Raw genomic sequence first — 20329 nt, forward strand, 5'->3', positions numbered from 1 at the left:
AACCTAACATAGAAAAATCTTGAAAGCAACCAGAGGATATGTTACGTACAAGCAAGTAATAATTACAATAAAAGCACATTTATCATTAAAAACCATGGGGTTTGTTAGGAATTGAACCATTTTTAAAATACTGAAAAAAGAAATTCTATATTCAACAAAAATATCCATCAGGAATGAAGGTGAAATAAAGACATGCTCAGATGAGGGAACACTAAAGGGAAATTCTGCCAGCAAACCTGCTCAAAAAGAATCACAAAAGGAAGTTCATCAAAGAGAAGGGAAACTATTCAGAAATAAACTTAGAGTATCAAGAATGAGGGAAGAGGGCTTCCCTGGTGGCACAGTGGTTGAGAATCTGCCTGCCAATGCAGGGAACACGGGTTCGAGCCCTGGTCTGGGAAGATCCCATATACCGCAGAGCAACTAGGCCCGTGAGCCACAACTACTGAGCCTGCGCGTCTGGAGCCTGTGCTCCACAACAAGAGAGGCCGCGATAGTGAGAGGCCCGTGCACCGCGATGAAGAGTGGCCTCCGCTTGCCACAACTAGAGAAAGCCCTCGCACAGAAACGAAGACCCAACACAGCCAAAAATAAAATAAAATAAATAACTAAATAAATATTAGAAAAAAAAAAAGAATGAGGGAAGAGCAACAGAAATGGTAAATATCTGGGTAAATGTAAGTGATGATTCTTCACCTCAGTTCTTTAAAATATATTTGACAACTGAAAGCAAAAATTACTACAATGCCTGGGGGTCTTCAATGTCACATATATGTAATAAGTAAGTCAACCATAACTTAAAAGAGAGAAGGGTACAATAGGGCGGTATGGTTTCTATATGCCACTTAAAGTGGTAAAATAGGGCTTCCCTGGTGGCGCAGTGGTTAAGAATCCGCCTGCCAATGCAGGGGACATAGGTTTGAAGCCCTGGTTCGGGAAGATCCCACATGTCGTGGAGCAACTAAGCCTGTGCACCACAATTACTGAGTCTGTGCTCTAAATCCCGAGAGCCACAACTACTGAGCCCTCGTGCCACAACTACTGAAGCCCATGTGCCTACAGCCCATGCTCCACAATAAGGGAATCCACCACAATGAGAAACCCATGCACTGCAATGAAGAGTAGCCCCTGCTCGCTGCAACTAAAGAAAGCCCACGCAACAACGAAGACCCAACACAGCCATGAGTAAATAAAGTTCCCTAAATAAATAAATAAATAAAGTGGTAAAATACTGACTCTAAATAGACTGAGAAAAGTATGTATATTGCAATCCTTCAAGTAACTACAAAAGCACATACAAATAATTAGGCAAAAGCAATAGATAAGTTTAAAAAAAAAATCAAGCCAAAAAAAGCAGAAAGAAAAAATAAAGGAAAAAAGAGGAAACAAATAAATAATCAACTGGAGTATCTAAATCAAAATATCAACAACTACATTAAACATAAATGGCCTAAGTATGCCAATGAAAAGATAAACTGAATTTAAACACACACAAGCCAATTCTATGATGTCTACAAGAAACTTTTACCATTCTAAAAGGGTAAAAGGATGGAAAAAAGATATATCATGCAAATGTTATCATAGAAAGATGGAATAGTTATATTTAGATCAGCCAATGATCATAACAAAGAAAATCACCAGGAATAAATGAGGACATTACATGATAAAAGGGTCAGTTCATGAAGAACAAAAAGCAATCCTAAATATATATACACATAGGAGAACTTCAAAATACATTCAGCAAAAATTAACAGAACTGAAGGGAGAAATAGGCATCCATAATTACAGTGGAAGACTTCAACTTTCAGTAGTTAACAGAACTAGTAGATAGAAAACAGTACCATCAAAAAAAAAAAAACAGTACCATCAACCCATGACATTTTAAAAATATTCCACCTATCAACAGTAGAATGCACATTCATTTCAGATGCACACTGAATTATTAATCAAGACATATCATATCCTGGATCATAAGACAGACCTTAATATACAAGAAGTGAAGTTAAAAGTATGTTCTCTGAGAGCCCAGAAATAAACCCATACACCTCTGGGTCAATTAATCTTCAACAAAGGATGTAAGAATATACAATGCGAAAAAGACAGTCTCTTCAGCAAGTGGTATTGGGAAAGTTGGATGGCCACATGTAAATCAATGAAGTTAGAACACACCCTCACACCACACACAAAAATAAACTCAAAATGGCTTAAAGACAAATATAAGACATGACACCATAAAACTCCTAGAAAAGATCATAGGGAAAACATTCTCTGAAATAAATCATACCAATGTTTTCTTAGGTCAGTCTCCCAAGGCAACAGAAATAAAAGTGAAAATAAACAAACGGGACCTAATCAAACTTATAGGCTTTTGCACAGCAAAGGAAACCATAAACAAAACAAAAAGACAACCTATGAACTAGGAGAAAATATTAGCAAATGATGTGACAGACAAGGGCTTAATCTCCAAAATATACAAGTAGCTCATACAACCCAATCGAAAAATGGGCAGAAGACCTTAATAGACATTTCTCCAAAGAAGAAATACAGATGGCCAACAAGCACATAAAAAGATATTCAACATCACTAATTATTAGAGAAATGCAAATCAAAACTACAATGAGGTACCACCTCACACTGGTCATAATGGCCATCATTAAAAAGTCTACAAATAACAAATGCTGGAGAGGGTATGGAGAAAAGGGAACCCTCCTACACTGTTGGTGGGAATGTAAGTTGGTGCAGCCACTAGGGAAAACAGTATGGAGGTTCCTCAAAAGACTAAAAACATAATTACCATATGATTCAGCAATCCCACTCCTGGACATATATCCAGACAAAAATTATTCAAAAAGATACATGCACCCCTATGTTCACAGCAGCACTATTCACAATAGCCAAAACACGAAAACAACCTAAATGTCCAGCAAAAGATGAATGGATAAAGAAGATGTGGTACATATATACAATCAAATACTACTCAGCAAATAAAAAGAACAAAATAATGTCATTTGCAGCAACAGGGATGCAACTAGAGATTATCATACTAAGTGAAGTAAGTCAAAAAGAGAAAGACAAAATACCATATGATATCACTTATATGTGAAATCTAAAATATGACACAAATGAACCTATGTACAAAACAGAAACAGACTCATGGACACAGAAAACAGACTTGTGGTTGCCAAGAGGAAGGGGATTGGGGGAGGGATGGGGTCAGCAGATGTTAGCTATTGTATACAGAATGGATAAATAACAAGGTCCTACTGTACAGCATGGGAAACTATATTCAATATCCTATGATAAACCATAATGGAAAAGAATATTTAAAAAAAGAATGTATATATGTATAACTGAATCACTTCAGTGTACAGCAGAAATTAACACAATGTTGTAAAACAACTATACTTCAATAAAACAAACAAACAAAAGGTATGTTCTCTGACCATAATGGATTTAAGTAGAAATCAGTAACAGAAATATAATGGGAAACCTCTAAATACTTGTAAATTAAACAACATACTTCTAAATAATCTTTAGGTCGATGAAGAAGTCTAAACATTTTTAAAAGAATGAAAATGAGGGAGTTCAGTTCCCCATGGTCTAGTGGTTGGGATTCGGCGCTTTCACTGCCGTGGCCTGGGTTCAGTCCCTGTTGGGGAACTGATATCCCACAAGCTGCAGCACAGCCAAAAAAAAAAAAAAGAATGAAAATGAAAATATAATATCAAAACGTCACATGAAGCTAAAACAGGGACTTCCCTGGTGGTCCAGTGGTTAAGAATCCGTCTTCCAATGCAGGGGACGTGGGTTCAATCCCTGGTCGGGGAACTAAGATCCCACATGCCACAGGGCAACTAAGCCCTCATGCCACAACTACTGAGCACGCAGGCCACAACTAGAGAGCCTGCGTGCCACAACTAAAGAGAAGCCCATGCACCACAACGAGGAACCCACATGCTGCAACTGAGACCCGATACAGCCAAAAATTAAATAAATAATTTTTAAAAACAAAAAGAAGCTAAAACAGTGATTAGAGTAAAATTTATAGGAATTGAACGCTTATACTGGGGTGGGGAAGAAGGCCTTAAATCAATAACCTAAGCTTCCTACTTAAGAAAACCAGAAAAAGAGCAAAACAAGCAAAAGAAAAGAAACAATAAAGATAATAGCAGAAATCAGTGGAAGTGAAAATAGAAAAACAACACAGAAAATCAATATAAGCAAAAACGAGTTCTTTGAAAAGATCAATGAAATTTATAAAGCTGTAGCAAGACTGGCAAAGAAAAAAAAAGAAGACATAAATTACCAATAATATCAGGAATGAAAGAGGAGCTAGACGACACATTCTGTAGACATCGAAAGATAAATAATACTATGAACATCTCTATGCACATAAATCTGACAACTTAGGTCATCAAAATAAATAAATTTGACACTACAAATGTTAAGAAGATAACTGAGGAATAATACAGGTAGATCTATACACATAAATTTTGAAACATTAGTGAGATTCCTTAAAAACCACAAACTACCAAATTATCCAAAATGAAACAGATAATCTAAATTAAGGAAAGTGAATTCACAGTTTAAAACTTTTCAAAGAAATCTCCAGGCTTACCTGATTTCTCTGGAGAACTTAAAAAGTAACACCAATTCTACACAATCTCTTTCAGGAAACAGAAGAAGAGGGAACACTTCCAAACTCATTTTATGAGGCCAGATTTAACCTGATATCAAAACTAGAAAAAGACAGTACAAAAAGAGAAACTGCATACCATTATTCCTCACGCAGATTGATGCAAAAATCCTCAACAAAATAAAAGCAAATGGAGTTTAGCAATATATAAAAATGACAATACACCAGGACCAAGTAGGGTTATCCCAGGGATGCAAAACTGGTTCAATATTCAAAAATCAATCAATGTAAGCTATCATGATAATTGCTTAAAGAAGAAAAACCACATAATCAACTCAGCAGATGCATTTGGCAAAATACATCTTTTCATGATTTAAAAAAAAAAAAAAAAAGCCCTCAGCAAATTAAAAGGTAATTTCCCCAATCTGATAAAGGATGACTACAGGAAGTCTACCACTATCAAACACTTAATGGTAAAAGACTGAACACTTTCCCCCTAAGATCACGAACAGGACAAGGATATTACACTCTCACCACTCCTATGCAATATCATGATGGAAGATCTAGCCACTGCAATAAGAAACGGGGAACCAGACAGATTAGAAAGGAAGAAATCAAACTGTCCCTATTCACAGATAACATGATTACCTATGTAGAAAATCCCAAAGAATCTAAAAAACAAACAAAAACTCCTAGAGCTAACGAGTTGGGCAAGGTTTCACTGAACAAAGTCAATACACAAAAATCAAACAACTGTATTTCTATATACTAGCAATGATCAATCTGAAACCAAAATTCACCCCCCAAATTAACAGTCTACAAGAGCTCTAAAAACATAAAATAAAATACTTAGATATATATCTAACAAAAGGTATACAGAATATGTATGCTGAAAAGTACAAATGACCAGTGAAAGAAATCAAAGAAGAGCTAAATAAAACCATGGTCACAGAATGGAAGAGTCAACATAGCAAAGATGTCCTCTATAAATTTAATGCAATTTCAATCAAAATCCCAGCAGGAGTTTTGAGATATAGATAAACTGAGTCCAAAATAATTTGAAAAGGCAAAGGAACTGGAATAGCCAAAACAATTTTGATAAAGAATAAAGCTGAACAAATCACATTATATGACTTTAAGACCTGCTATAAAACTTATATTACCACAAGAATGTGTGCTACTGGAAAATGTATAGACACATTAGATCTATGGAACAGAACAGAATCCAGAGACAGAACTGCATAAACATAACCATCTGATTTTTTTAAATGATTTTTTTAATTGTGGTAAATTATACATTACATAAAACTTACCATTTTAACCATTTCTAAGTGTAAAGTTCAGTGGCATTAAGTACATTCATGTTTTGCAACCATCACCACCATCCATCCACAGAACTCTTTCCATCTTGCAATACTGAAACTCTATAACCATTGACACTAACTCCCCACCTCCATCCCTATAGAACCTGGCAACCACTATTCTACTTTCTTCTGTCTCTATGAAATTGACTAAGTACCTCACGTAAGTGGCATCATACAGTATTTGTTCTTTTGTGACTGGCTTATTTCACTGAGCATAACATCTTCAAGGTTCATCCATGATGTAGCATGTGTCAGAATTTCCTCCCTTTTTAAGGCTAATATTTCATTGTATACATACACCACATTTTGTTTATCCATTCATCCACTGATAGACACTTGGGTGGCATCTACTTCTTGTCTAGCTGGGAATAATGCCACTGTGAACATGGCATACAAATGTTTCTTCAAGATCCTGCTTTCAATTCTTTATACCCAATACTCAAACGTAGAATTTCAAGTTCATACAGTAATTTTTAATTATTTGAGAAACTGTATTACTCAAATGTGGAATTGCAGGTTCATATGGTAATTTTTAATTATTTGAGTAACCACATACTGTTATCCACAATGGCTGCACCATTTTATATTCCTACCAGTATGGCAAAAAAGGTTCCAATCTCTATATATCCTTGCCAACACTTACTCTTCTTTTTTCTTTTTTGATAATAGCCATCCTAATGGGTGTGAAGTGATACCTCATTGTGGGTTTGATTTGCATTTCCCTAATGATTAATGATGCTGAGCATCCTTTCATGTGCTTGTTGGTCATTTGTTTATCTTCTTTGGAGAAATGTCTATTTAAGTCCTTTGTTTATTCTTTAACCAGGCTATTTGTTTTTTGCTGTTGTTGAGTTGCTTCTCTGTAATTGTCTAAATATATCTGGCTATATCTCTGGATACCTGATTGGGAAATATTTTCTCCCCTTCTGTGTTCTGCCTTCTTACTCTCTTGATAGTATCCTTCAATGTGCAAAAGTTTTTCATTTTGATGAAGTCCAATTTGTCTATTTATTCTCTGGGTGTCTGTGCCTTTGGTATCATATCCAAGAAATCACTGTCATATCCAACATCTTGAAGCTTTTCTGCTTTGTTTTCTTCTAAGAGCTTAAGAGTTATAGCTCTTACACTCAAGTCTTTGATCCATTTTGAGTTAATTTTTGTATATGGTGTTTTGTATATGTTTGACTATGGTGTATATGATTGTATAATGGTCGAACTTCATTCTTTTGCATGCGGATATCCAGTTTTCTCAGCACTATTTCTTAAAGAGATCGTCCTTTCCCCCTTTGGATGGTCTTGGCCTCCTCGTCAAAAATCATTTGACCACATATGTAAGGGGTTACTTCTGTGCTCATTAGTCCATCAGTCTTTATGTCTGTCTATGCCAGAACCACATTGTTTTGATTACTGTAGCACTGTAGTAATAAATTTTGAAATCAGCAAGTGTGAGTCCTCCAACATTTTTCTTTTTTTTTTTTCTTCAAGAATGCGTTGGCTATTTGGGGTCCCTTGAGATTCCATACAAATTTTAGGATGGATTTTTCTATTTCTACAAAAAAAAGTCATTGGGATTTTGATAAGGATTGCAATCTGTAAACAGCTTTGGGTAGTACTGACTTCTTAACAATATAGAGACAATACCAAATGCTGGCAAGGATGCAGAGCAAGTGGAACTCAAAAATTTCTAATGGAAATGCATAATGGTACAGCCACACTAGTTTGACAGCTTCTTATAAAGTTAAACATACACTTACCAAATGGCCTTGCAATCCCACTTCTATGTATTTACCCTAGAGACATAAAACCTTTATTCACATAAAAACTTGTATTCAGGTGTTTATAACAGCTCTATTCATAATTATCAAAAGCATGTCCTCCCAAGACTGACTGACTAAATAAATGGTGATACATTCAAATAGTGGAATACTATTTAGCAATAAAGAGGAATGAACTATGGATACATGCAACAACTCGATGATTCTCACAGGCATTATGCTTTGTGCAACAAGTCAGTATCAAAAAGTTACATACTGGGGCTTCCCTGGTGGCACAGTGGTTGAGAGTCCGCCTGCCAATGCAGGGGACACGGGTTCGAGCCCTGGTCCGGGAGGATCCCACATGCCACGGAGCAACTAGGCCCGTTCGCCACAACGACTGAGCCTGCGCTCTAGAGCCCACGAGCCACAACTACTGAGCCCATGTGCCACAACTACTGAAGCCTGCGTGCCTAGAGCCTGTGCTCCGCAACAAGAGGCCACTGCAATGAGAGACCCACACACCACAATGAAGAGTGGCCCCCGCTTGCCGCAACTAGAGAAAGCCCGTGTGCAGCAACGAAGACCCAATGCAACCAAAAATAAATAAATAAAAATTAAATTAAATTAAAATATTTTAAAAAAAAGATACAGTGGGGTAGGTTTTATTAGCAGACTAACTTGGGAGGTTTTCTTACCAAAAAAAAAAAAAAATTATGGCTAAATACAATACTATTCAATTCAAATAAAATTTGTCTCTCATTCATCCCAGGCATATGAAATAAACTTGCTCATTTAAGATTCTAGGTGAAGTTTGAACCTCTAAACCTGGCTGCCCATTAGAATCATCAGGCATGCTCTAAAAATTAAAGAAAAAAAAATTTTTTTTAAGTATGCTTGGGCTCCATTCCAGGCCACTTAAGTGAGAATACTGGGACCCAAGCAGAATAGTTTTTTAAAAGCTCTCCTGATGATTCTAATGAGCAAGTGGGGCTGAGAACCACTGCCCTGTGCTATCTCCCCAGTCTTTCTTGTCTCTCTCCAACTACATAAATCAATGTAAAAGCACAGAAACAAATCATAAAGATTTAAACTCCTGGTGCCCACGATAAATCACAACACATTTCTACCTGCCCTACTCTAACATTCCAATCGTTTCCCCTAAAAAGTAAGAATATTTATTTCCTCTAAAATACATCCTTGATTTAACATACTCAAGTAGAGCACAATTACTTGTTTTTAGGAGCACTGCCCTTGTCACAAACTGTTTTATATAGCAAATAACTTATTCTTTTTGTCATCTGTACCTCCATTTTCTCCTCTCTATACCAAAGGAGTTTGGCTTAACTATTTTGTATCCCTCACATTTGAAGTACAATTTACAAAGAATTTCTACATTCATTATCATATCACATAATGAAGTAGTCTGGGCAAGAATTATTAGCCCATTTTAGAGATGGTAACCCAGAGAAGTGTCTTGCCAAATGCACCCACCTTTGCATGAGGCTATGATCAGTACAATGCACATATCAGAGAGGTACCTCCCACGACCTCCCCACTATTTTTACCTACTCCATTACAGAAATCTATTATTGTTTATATTCTATCTATAGTTATAGAGAACATTCCTAAGGATAGATTTCCAAATGTTCAACAACTTAAGTACGGTTACAACTACAGATTTCCAGTTAAACAAGGATATAATGCACACACATTTACCTCTGCTCCCTCCCATGCTCCCACGGAAAGACAGGAAAGACATACTAAAGAGGGCATTAAACAAGCCCACAAAGACCAAGTGAGAAGATGATAACAACAAAATTTTTGAAGTCGGAGGGCAGGTAGAAGAGTATTAACTGACTTGTTCCCCCCCATAAAAATTTCAAGGTTAAGCCAGCAAGGAGGAAAGCTCAAATTACGTGCTGCAGTATTTTTCAAATTACACAGACAATAATAAGTCTAAAATAAAAATTACTTAAAAGTAGTAGCTTTTTGCAATATTTTCTCAATTAACTAATACTAAAAACATACCTATCATAATAGGGCCCTACATTTTTTACCTTAAACTGGGAGTTCTTCAACTGAAAAATATGGGAGCCATAGCCCAGGAGGGCCAAGTCCAAGATCCTCAGGCTATCCCATCATTCATTCCCTTCCTCATGCTTTGCACTCTAATACCAAACTGCTTATAACAAATATTACCTGCTGCATGCCTCTGCTCTTGCTCATGCTGTTCCCTCTGCCTGGCTAACTCCATTTCTTTCAAGTCTCAACTGAGGTGTCACTGCTTTTAGAAAGCTTTCCAAATTTGGGAGGAGAGTGGACTTACAATTCATGTTAATATCCCCATGTGGCAAACACCTGTTGAAATGAACTATACAATTTAAAACACCAATACAAAAAGTAACATTTACTGAGTGCTTATGGTGGGTCAAGCAATGTCTACATGCATTAGTTTACTTAATATCTTTCCAAAAACCAAATGAGTTAGGTACTAATTATGAATTGCAGAGAGAGGTTAAGCATCTTGCCTAAGACACAGCTAGGAAGTGATAAATCATAGACTGGAACTCAGTCTGGCTCTGGAGCCAATATCCTTAACCACTAGACTAGGCTTTGTCTATAAATGCCAATGCCTTCCAAATCTGTATTCCCAAATCTTCAAGCTTCAACCCTGAATTTCCAAATGTCTTCTGGACATCTCTACATGGATGTCCTTCAAGAACCTCAAAAGTAACACAACTGAAATCACTATGTCCCTCTTGCTCCTCAGCATTCGCCAACAAAAGCTACTCACCACACCTTCTTGTACTTCTTGTACTTCAGGTTAATTCATTCATCCAGCTACCCAAAGTAGAAAGCTAAGTATGAGTAATTTTCACCTTGTCAGTCCCTCTCATCCCCACATTCACCAAATTATGTTGTTTCTACCTCTCAAACTAACTTAGATGCAGCTCTCATCACTTCTCACAACTGGGCATTAGCTTGGAATCTTTCTTTCTGAAAAACAAATACCGTATGCTAACACATATATATGGAATCTAAGAAAAATAAGGGGAAAAAAAGGCATGAAGAACCTAGGGGCAAGATGGGAATAAAGACACAGAGCTAATAGAGAATGGACTTGAGGATATGGGGAGGGGAAAGGGTAAGCTGGGAGGAAATGAGAGAGTGGCATGGACATATATACACTACCAAACGTAAAATAGATAGCTAGTGGGAAGCAGCCACATAGCACAGGGAGATCAGCTTGGTGCTTTGTGACCACCTAGAGGGGTGGGATAGGGAGGGTGGGAGGGAGGGAGACGCAAGAGGGAAGAGATATGGGGACATATGTATATGTATAACTAATTCACTTTGTTATAAAGCAGAAACTAACACACCATTGTAAAGGAATTATACTCCAATAAAGATGTTAAAAATAAATAAATGAATAAATAAAAAACAACTGTGATTCTGTCATAACCTACAATGGCTCCCTACCATTGATATCAACTCCAAACTTTTTAGCAAAACATATTACGTTCTTGTCTTTGCCAATCTCTCAGCTTCAACTCTAACCATCCAACCCCAACTCGTCTTCCCCCCAAAACTTCCCTGAATTTACCATGCATTTATTTATTTATTTATTTAATTTCTTTGGCTGCGTTGGGTCTTTGTTGTTTCACGCGGCTTTTCTCTAGTTGCTGCGAGCGGGGCTACTCTTTTTTTTTTTTTTCTTTTGCAGTACGCAGACCTCTCACTGTGTGGCCTCTCCCGTTGCGGAGCACAGGCTCGGGACGCGCAGGCTCAGCAGCCATGGCTCACGGGTCCAGCCGCTCCGCGGCATGTGGAATCCTCCCGGACCGGGGCACGAACCCATGTCCCCTGCATCGGCAGGTGGACTCTCCACCACTGCGCCACCAGGGACGCCCCGGGGCTACTCTTCATTGCAGTGCGCAGGCTTCTCACTGCGGTGGCTTCTCTTGTTGTGGAGCACGGGCTCTAGGCACACAGGCTTCAGTAGTTGTGGCATGTGGGCTCACTAGTTGTGGCTCGCAGCCTCTAGAGCACAGGCTCAGCAGCTGTGGTGCACGAGCTGAGTTGCTCCGCGGCATGTGGGATCTTCCCGGACCAGGGCTCAAACCTGTGTCCCCTTCATTGGCAGGCTGATTCTTAACTACTGCACCACCAGGCAAGTCCCTACACCATGCTTTTAAAGACCAATATGTCTCTGCATAAGCCAAGTACCTTGGCCTAAGATGATCATCCCTCCCACTATGTCATCTTCCCAACCCAATCATAAAGGCAACATCCTTTGAGAAGCCTTCTCTATTCTGCTCAGGTTGAAGAAACTCCCTCCTCTATGCATTCAAAGGTCAAAATGTTGCCTTAATTATTTTGTGCCCCCATGACTAGCACATGTTCAATAAATGTGTAAATGAATACCAATCAACCAGCTCTTCACATCACTGTGCTCTTTTAACAATTTCAAGTCCAAAATCAATTAACTTACATAATTTTTTTTTACTCTCCTGTAATACAAAATTACTGCTCTTATGTCTATTCGATTTCAGTGGTCACATTTCCACATACGTGGCAAACTGGAAGAAAAAAACACTGCAATTTCAACAGAGTATCTATAGTAAAAACATCTACTACACTCAGCAAACTTTCAAACAGCCACTGCTACCACAAGAACAACTTACAGAGCACATACTATATACCAGGCACTATTCTATATGTTTAACATATGTTGACTCATTTTAATTCTCACAACCACTTTATGAGGTAGATAGTATTATTATGTTCATCTTCCTGATGAGCTTCAAGATCGAATAGAACCAAGACTAAAGCTCAAGCTATTTGGTTCCAGAGGCTGATCTCTTATACTGCCTCTCATTAATAAGTCTAACACTACTGAAACAAAGACTAGGTAAATTCTTTCCTAGAGCCAAGCCATCTTTGAACATTGAATAGCTAGGAAAATGTGGGAGGTAAATGTAAAAATTTGGGTAGATATAGAGAATCTTGAAAACATAGCAAAATATTTTTTAAGAATATTAATTCACTCTAATTAATTACAGAAAAATGTTTTGTTAATAAAACACCAAATCTTTGACATAAGATAGGTCATTCTGTAGCATTACTAAAGTCAGTCAACTGAAACAGAGCCAAAGTACGTAGTCATAGCCCACAAAGATACTTGCCGAATTAAGTTTTTATAAGGAACTCAGATGTATCCAGAAGACAACTATCTTGAAAGGCTACTGAAACCCCAACTCTATACCATGTTTATAACGGAGACTAGGAAGGCTTCATGCACCAAAATTAGTCAGGACATAGTAAGTGATCTGTATCATTTACAATTTCCAAAACTGAGATCTACAGGAAGATGTTGCATTTTACCCAAATTGATGCATGCCCAATTCAGAAGTAGTAAGAAAAATATTTTCCACCTCTAAAGAGATGATAAATATGAGTGTCATCCATAAAATTCATTTCGTGAGGACTATGCAAGCTAACCTAATTAGTTTTCTACATTCCAAGACTTCTTGGAACAGGTATCTCTGAGTTCTAAGTCTGAACAAGAAGCCGTCATACCAGACAATCAATCAATCGATTAAAATTCACCCAATCTGAACTTCACTACAACTGGAGTAGAGTACAATGATCTTTTTTCTCATTTATGATCACTGTACAAACTTCTCAAGTCAAATCAAAGTCAGTGTCTTAGGGACTTCCCTGGTGGTCCAGTGGTAAAGATTCCGCCTTACAATGCAGGGGATGCGGGTTCGATCCCTAGTCAGGGAACTAAGATCCCACATGCTACGGGGCAACTAAGCCCACGCGCCACAACTACTGAGCTCACACACCTCAACTAGAGCCTGAATGGCGCAAACTACAGAGCCCACATGCTCTGTACCCCGCGCACCACAACTACAGAGCCCATGCACCCTGGAGCCTACGCGCCACAACAAGAGAAAACCCGCACGCCACAACTAGAGAGAAGCCTGCACACCACAACGAAGAGCCCAAGCACCGCCATGAAAGGTCCCGCATGCCACAACTAAGACCCGGCACAGCCAAAAACTAAATGTCTCAGAAAAGGAAAAGGGGAGATATCCATTAAAAAAATATATAAAACTAGAATGATTGTCTGAAAACACTGAGCAACTCTGGAGTTTCCTCTTCTTCACTATGACAGAGATCTGTAACCCACCTCAGAAACTGAAGAAACGTAACTTACTCTTACACATATACTACAATACTCATTGATTAATACCCATCTATATCTTCATTTACTTATGTACATATATTGCATGAACAATCTACTGGGTTGGCCAAAAAGTTCATTTGGGTTTTTTCTGTGGAAAAAACCCAAATGAACTTTTTGGCCAAGTGTGTGTGTGTGTGTGTGTGGGTGTGGGTGTGTGTGGGTGTGTGTGTGGGTGTGTGTACACACACACAGAACTAGTAATACAACAGTCTTGACTTCATTCTGACATTTAGCCACACCAACACAATGAAAGATATTTATCCAAATATAGATAATATTTGTTACCAACATTTTTATTTCCATCTACATTTTAATGAAATCTATCCTCTGTAATATAAACACTAAGTCAGTGAACAATTTTTAAAGTAACAGTGAGGGGCACGGCAATACTAAGCACCCTGTGGCTTAAGAGAATTAGTATTCACTGTGTATCTGCTTATACATATGCCTAGCAGTGTTAGGCACTTTAAAAATGTTTACCTCTTAAATCTTCACAACCATCCTATTAAGTATTAATCATAACTTACAAATGAGGAGGAAGCTGGAGTTCAGGAAGTTTAGGAAGTGAGCTAAAATTCAAAATTCAGGACTACATAAAGCCCATTCTCTCTCCACATGTCCTCAGAAAAGCTTGCTTAAAAAATATGTATATATACACAAAAAGAAAAAGAAAAAAAATGTATATATATAAATTATACATATACTATACATATATATGATGTACTACACATTTAGTGGAGAAGGGGCTCTATTTCAGGAAGCAAGAGAAAACACCACCACCAGTAATTAAATAAATAAGAAAATACTAAACAAATTAACAATACCTTACTCTTACACTGAAGCAAAAACTAGATGGATCCTACAAGATAGTGAAAAGTGGTAAATTACAAAAAAAAATCCTAAGAAGTTCAAATGTGGTGTTAAGTTCAAAAAACTTAACAGAACATCAAAATGGTTTAAGTAAAAAAAAGAGATTTACAAATAAATAAAAAACATGTTTTGAACAGTGAACACACTATTCTAAGCACTTTACGTGTAACACTCAGTCCTCACAATTAATACAGTTATCACCCCCTTTTTGCAAATGGAGAAACTGGAAAAGAAATGCTACGTAATTCAAAGTTACACAGTTCAGGGAGGAAAAAAAAAACAAAACAGAAACTAGGATCTTAACTCAAAACTTTGCTCCTTCCTATTATGCTCAATGGCATTAACAAACAATAACTAAAGAGAGGGACATATCTAGTAATATAAACAATATGGTCTAGTGGTGTACGCAGAGCTATTTTGATTTTTAAAACCCAAAGTCCACAAATAAGCATATGAAAACATGTTCAACATCATATGTCATTAGGGAATTACAAATTAAAACAATGAGATATTACACACATATTAGAATGGCAACAATCCAAAACACTGACAACGTCAAATGCTGATGAGGGATGTGAAGCAACAAGAACTCTCATTCATTGCTGCTGGGAATGCAAAATGGTACAGCTACTTTAGAAGACAATTTGGCAGTTTCTTACAAAACTAAACATATTCCTGGGACTTCCCTGTTGGTCCAGTGGCTATGACTCCGCACTTCCAATACAGAGGGCACAGGTTCAATCCCCGGTCAGAAAACTAAGATCTCACATGCCACACGGTACGGTCAAAAATTTTTTTTAACAGAAGAAAGAAAACAAACTAAACATACTCCTGCCATAAGATCCAGCAATCATGCTCCTTGGTATTTACCCAAATGAACTGAAAACTTATGTCCACACAAAAACCTAGACACAGGTATTTATAGCAGCTTTATTCATAACTGTTACAACCTGGAAGCAACCAAGATGTCCTTCAGTAGGTGAATGGATAAATAAACTGTGGTCCATCCAGACAATGGAATATATTATTCCATGCTAAAAAGAAATAAGCTATCAAGCCACAGAAAGACATGAAAGAAACTTAAATGCATATCATTCAGGGAACGAAGCCATACTGAAAAGGTTACATACTGTATGCTTCCAACTATATGACATTCTAGAAAAGGTAAAACTATGGAGACAGTGAAATGATCAGTAGTTGCCAGGGAGCAGAAGGGAGAGAGGGTGAATAGGCAGAGTAAGCAGTACCAAGGGTGAACACTAACATAAACTATGGACTTTGGGTGATAATGATGTGTTAATGCAGGTTCATTGATTGTAACAAACATACCAACGTGTGTCAGATATTCATGGGGGTAGGTGGTAAATAGAGGAACTCTGTACTTTCTGCTCAATTTTACTGTGAATCTAAAAAAATGTCCATTTAAGAAAGAAAGAAAAAACAAAAATCACCAAAGCCAAAGAAAGTGTGTTTACTTAGCAGTTAATATGTAAAGCAGCATCCATTTAACATACTCATTAGTATACATATACCAAATCAAAAATATTTATTAATATGTTGTACTAGGCATGCTGGGGAGGGGATATAAACTACTGGAGTTGGGAAAGAAAATTAAATGAACCAGTTTCACAAAACAAAATAGGGAGACAGGACTGGAAAGACTGCTAGAGGCCAGATCATGGAGGTTACTGAATGCCAGGCCAAAGAATGAGCACAGAGACTCAGAAATCTTAACTCTAAAACACTAACAGGGGGCAAATACTTGCCTAACCTAAGTATATACTGATGACTCTTAATCTAAAGAAAATGCATTTATAAACATTTTTTGTGAGATACAGATAATTTAAACATATACAGTAGTCAACAACGGTGGTTTAAAATTCACCATCTTGGCCATCCAAGTGAATACATATACATACAAGTCCTGCTCCCATTTTTCGATTTCCAACCAACACCAACAGACTACCCATAACCCCATAAACTGAACCTATCCATAAGACTACTCTATCACCCAATAAAACTCTCTATCCCCTTAAACCACTTACATCACCACTCTTTATCCCCTTTAACAAAGATGTCTTTCCTCTGGGGTAGAAAAGAAGGTGGCTCACTGCCCATGAACTGGAAAGAGGGGTCATGTTAGGGCCATCATCACTACCGGCACCTTCTGCCCATCCTATTTATAGGACTGTCACCCTCTATTCATCATTAAAGCCAAACCTACTAAGTACCTACATATTCCAGGCAAAACATAAAATGCAGCATTCCTTCCCCCATCATCTGAAGAAATGACACACACAGGACCCTATACAACCTCTGGTAATTATTATTAATAAACTGCACTTCTCATATATGAAAACACTTCAGAATTTGTCCATTGTTACTTTCAAACTTCTTTTGTAATCCTTTTGTTTTATTTGCCATAAACTCTTCTACATAATTTTAATCACATACTACTCAATTCTCAATGCATAGCTATCCACCATTGTATCCAATCCCATACTTTCTAATTAAATGTTCCAACATACCTCAACTAAGGTATCCCAAATCAGTGCTACAGTTTATATATCTACCTTTACACTTACATAAAGCCCTCCCCTTAAGTAATCTACCATTAGAGTGACTGTTTTCTTCCCTTTCATGAACAGGCACATTCATATTTGTCCAATTTCCCCAATCATTTATAACTAACTCTGGCACATATAATCTTTCTGAAACACGACCTCCAGATATAAAATCACCCTGTGAGAGTCCTCTTTCTACTGAAAACATTTTAAGACTTTTGTTAATATGGCTTTTTATAGAAATTCAAGTATATATACTATGTTACCACTTATTCAAAATTTAAAGTCATGAAAGACAGTAATAGATACCATTTAAAGATAAAGGTATATACTAAAAAACATAAAGACACGTATAAGAATGATAAAACCAAATTAAGGATAATGCTCATGGGGGAGGGAGAGTTGAAGGAATGCAATCCAGGAGGGACACACAAGACTTCAACTCTATTTGTGATGTGTTTTTTTTTTTAACCAAGTCGAGAATACATGGTTGTCTGCCACAATTGTTCTTTATACCTTTTCATATGTGAAATATATTTAAGTGAGTTTAAGAGGAAAGAAATCCAACTATTAATGAGAAGCACCCTCTCATACAGAGTGACAAGCTGTTATGTCCAAGTTGCAGTAAATGCTCATTGCTACATCTGGGACACCACTCCTGTACTTTACCTAAGCCAAGAAAAGAAAAATTACAAGACTACAATACAAACTTTCCCTTAGACATATTTTAGATGTGTTCCAGGTTTATTTTCTATAGCTATACACAGCCCATTTCTTTCACAACGCTCACAAAAACAAAAATTAAATCCTTTAACTTTGTATACCTAGATTCCCATTTACTCTTAAGTGCCTCAGACAGTAAATCAGAATAACGACCTTTCCTTATTTGTCTCTGTTAAAATACAAGTGAATGGGTAAGACCACTTCACGACTTCCACTTGGCTAAATATGGACAGTCACACACATTACATCTCTGTGCATGAGTCTAACTCACTTGTATACTAACTTTTCAATATCAATTTGTAACATCTAAATTAAGCCACTCATTCTATCGCAAATGAAATGTCGTCTCAGCCAAACGTAACCTAGCCAGGGCAATTCCAAAACACTCCACCCCAGCCCACCGAGCGTTCATCTCATGCACATTCAAAGTCCCATCCCTGGACCAACGTTTACACCAGCCAGAACTGCTCTCCTCCAATGGTGAGCCTCACACGCGCCTCCGTATCCCAACTTTCAGCTCGCAGTGGTAAAACCAGCAGAGAGGGCCGGAAGTTTCACCTAGTTCGGAACCCAAAGGAAATCTGTAACTCATACACCGCAGGTGCCGAGTTTCTCGTCCCTGGTGAGTATAAGGTGGAAGCCCCGACCTAGGGAACAAGGGCTAGTCTTCCATGGCGTCCTCCCGAATCCTAAAGTCGTCGACGGAACAGTTCAGGCACCTGGCCCGCCTACTTCCCTCCCCGCCCCCACTCCAGACCCACCCCACCCCCAACCCGGGCGCGAAGCCTGCTGTACATCCCAGCACCTGCGAGTCCCAGGAACAGACACGGATCCACTTCTCTCCACAAGAGGGTAGGGCTTGGATGTCGCCTCGGACGCTCGCCTCTGGCCACCGGCCTCTCACGTCGGGACCAACCCTGCGACCCTGTCGCTTTCTGATCTAAGAGAAGGCAGTACCGACACCCTCTCCAGGACCTAGCAGGGGGCCTGAGCTTCTCCGGTGCTGAGCTCCTAGGCCTCCTCACCTCTCCCAGAGGACCAACCCACACCGGACGCTCAAAGCCCGAAAGGCAACTCCCACCACTCCCCGCCTCGCCCGTCTTTTCTTCCCAGCTGCCGCCGCTGAAAAAGCCAAGTCCTAAGGTCCTCCTCAATCAGCTTCCGGGCCTCCCTTCACAGCCAGGCCTGAGCCCCCAGCCCTGCCCTCCGCCACCCGCTCCAGTCACGCCGCTTCCCTCCTCCGGAGGCCGAGCCCTGGGGCTGGGCGGCTTCCTTCCCCAGCATCCCGGGGCCCGGCTCCTCCCGCGGCCGGCACGGCCCCCGCCCGGCGTGCGGCACACTCACCGCCGAGCGCCGAGGCCTGCAGGGTGGCCCCCGAGGTGCCGTCGATGACTTTGATGGTCCCGCGACTGGTGACGGCCAGGATGGCGTTGAGCGCCGGGTGATAGGAGAGGCTGTGCAGCCCTTCGGCGTCGCAGCGCATGCAGCCGTCCCGCAGCACCAGCCACTCGGAGACCCCGGCCGCTCCCGCCCCCGCCGCCGAGGAGCAGCCCGGGCCCGAGGCCGCCGCAGCCGCAGCCGCCATCTTCCGGCCTGCGCTCAGCACAATCACACTGGAAGCGGCTCAGTGACAGTCCCGGGAGGTGCAGCACCACCCCCAGTCACCATCCGGGGCCGGGGGGCAAGCCGAGCGCGTTAGCCGGAAGTGAGGTCAGGCGCCGGCACGCACGCGGGACGTCGGCCGCGCGCCCGGAGGGGCCAAGCTCAGAGGGAGGCTGGCGAGGGAGGCTGGCGAAGGAGGGGGAGAGGGAGATAGAGAGGCGGGACCCGGGGCGGGAGAAGCATGCGCGGGAGGGCTAGCGCGTGCCACGCGCTTCTGGTCTGGCCAGCTACGCGTCCGCAACGTCCCAGTTTTTTTCGAGCCCGGGGAGCGGCCGCAGCCTGCGCCCCGCCCAGCTCCCCTGCTCCGGGCCGCGGCGGGGTGGATGGATGGAGAGTGGGGGGTTGGGACGTGTATTTCCGCTAGGCGAGTACCCCGTCCGGTGCGACCTGGCCGAGACGCCTTGAGGCCCGTTGCTACGGTTCCAGCTGCGCCCGGACCGTTCCCAGCAGCGCGGTGCAGCGGTTTGGCTATGGCCCAAAGGAGACCTCAGGTCTGG

General features: G+C 39.9%; 1 protein-coding gene across 7 annotated transcripts in view; it reads right to left on the bottom strand.

Moving 5' to 3' along the window:
* BIRC6 (baculoviral IAP repeat containing 6) overlaps window positions 1-19859 on the bottom strand; it is a 234405-nt gene extending 214546 nt beyond the window's left edge. For all 7 annotated transcript variants that reach the window (XM_060026859.1, XM_060026858.1, XM_060026861.1 and 4 more), the window contains exon 1: window positions 19515-19859. In XM_060026859.1, coding sequence (XP_059882842.1) covers window positions 19515-19755 — 241 coding nt within the window. In that variant the 5' untranslated portion in view covers window positions 19756-19859. The remainder of the gene's footprint in view (window positions 1-19514) is intronic.
* Between the last annotated feature and the right edge of the window lie 470 nt (window positions 19860-20329).

This window comes from Delphinus delphis, chromosome 12 (assembly GCF_949987515.2).
Source record: "Delphinus delphis chromosome 12, mDelDel1.2, whole genome shotgun sequence".
Lineage (NCBI taxonomy): Eukaryota > Metazoa > Chordata > Mammalia > Artiodactyla > Delphinidae > Delphinus > Delphinus delphis.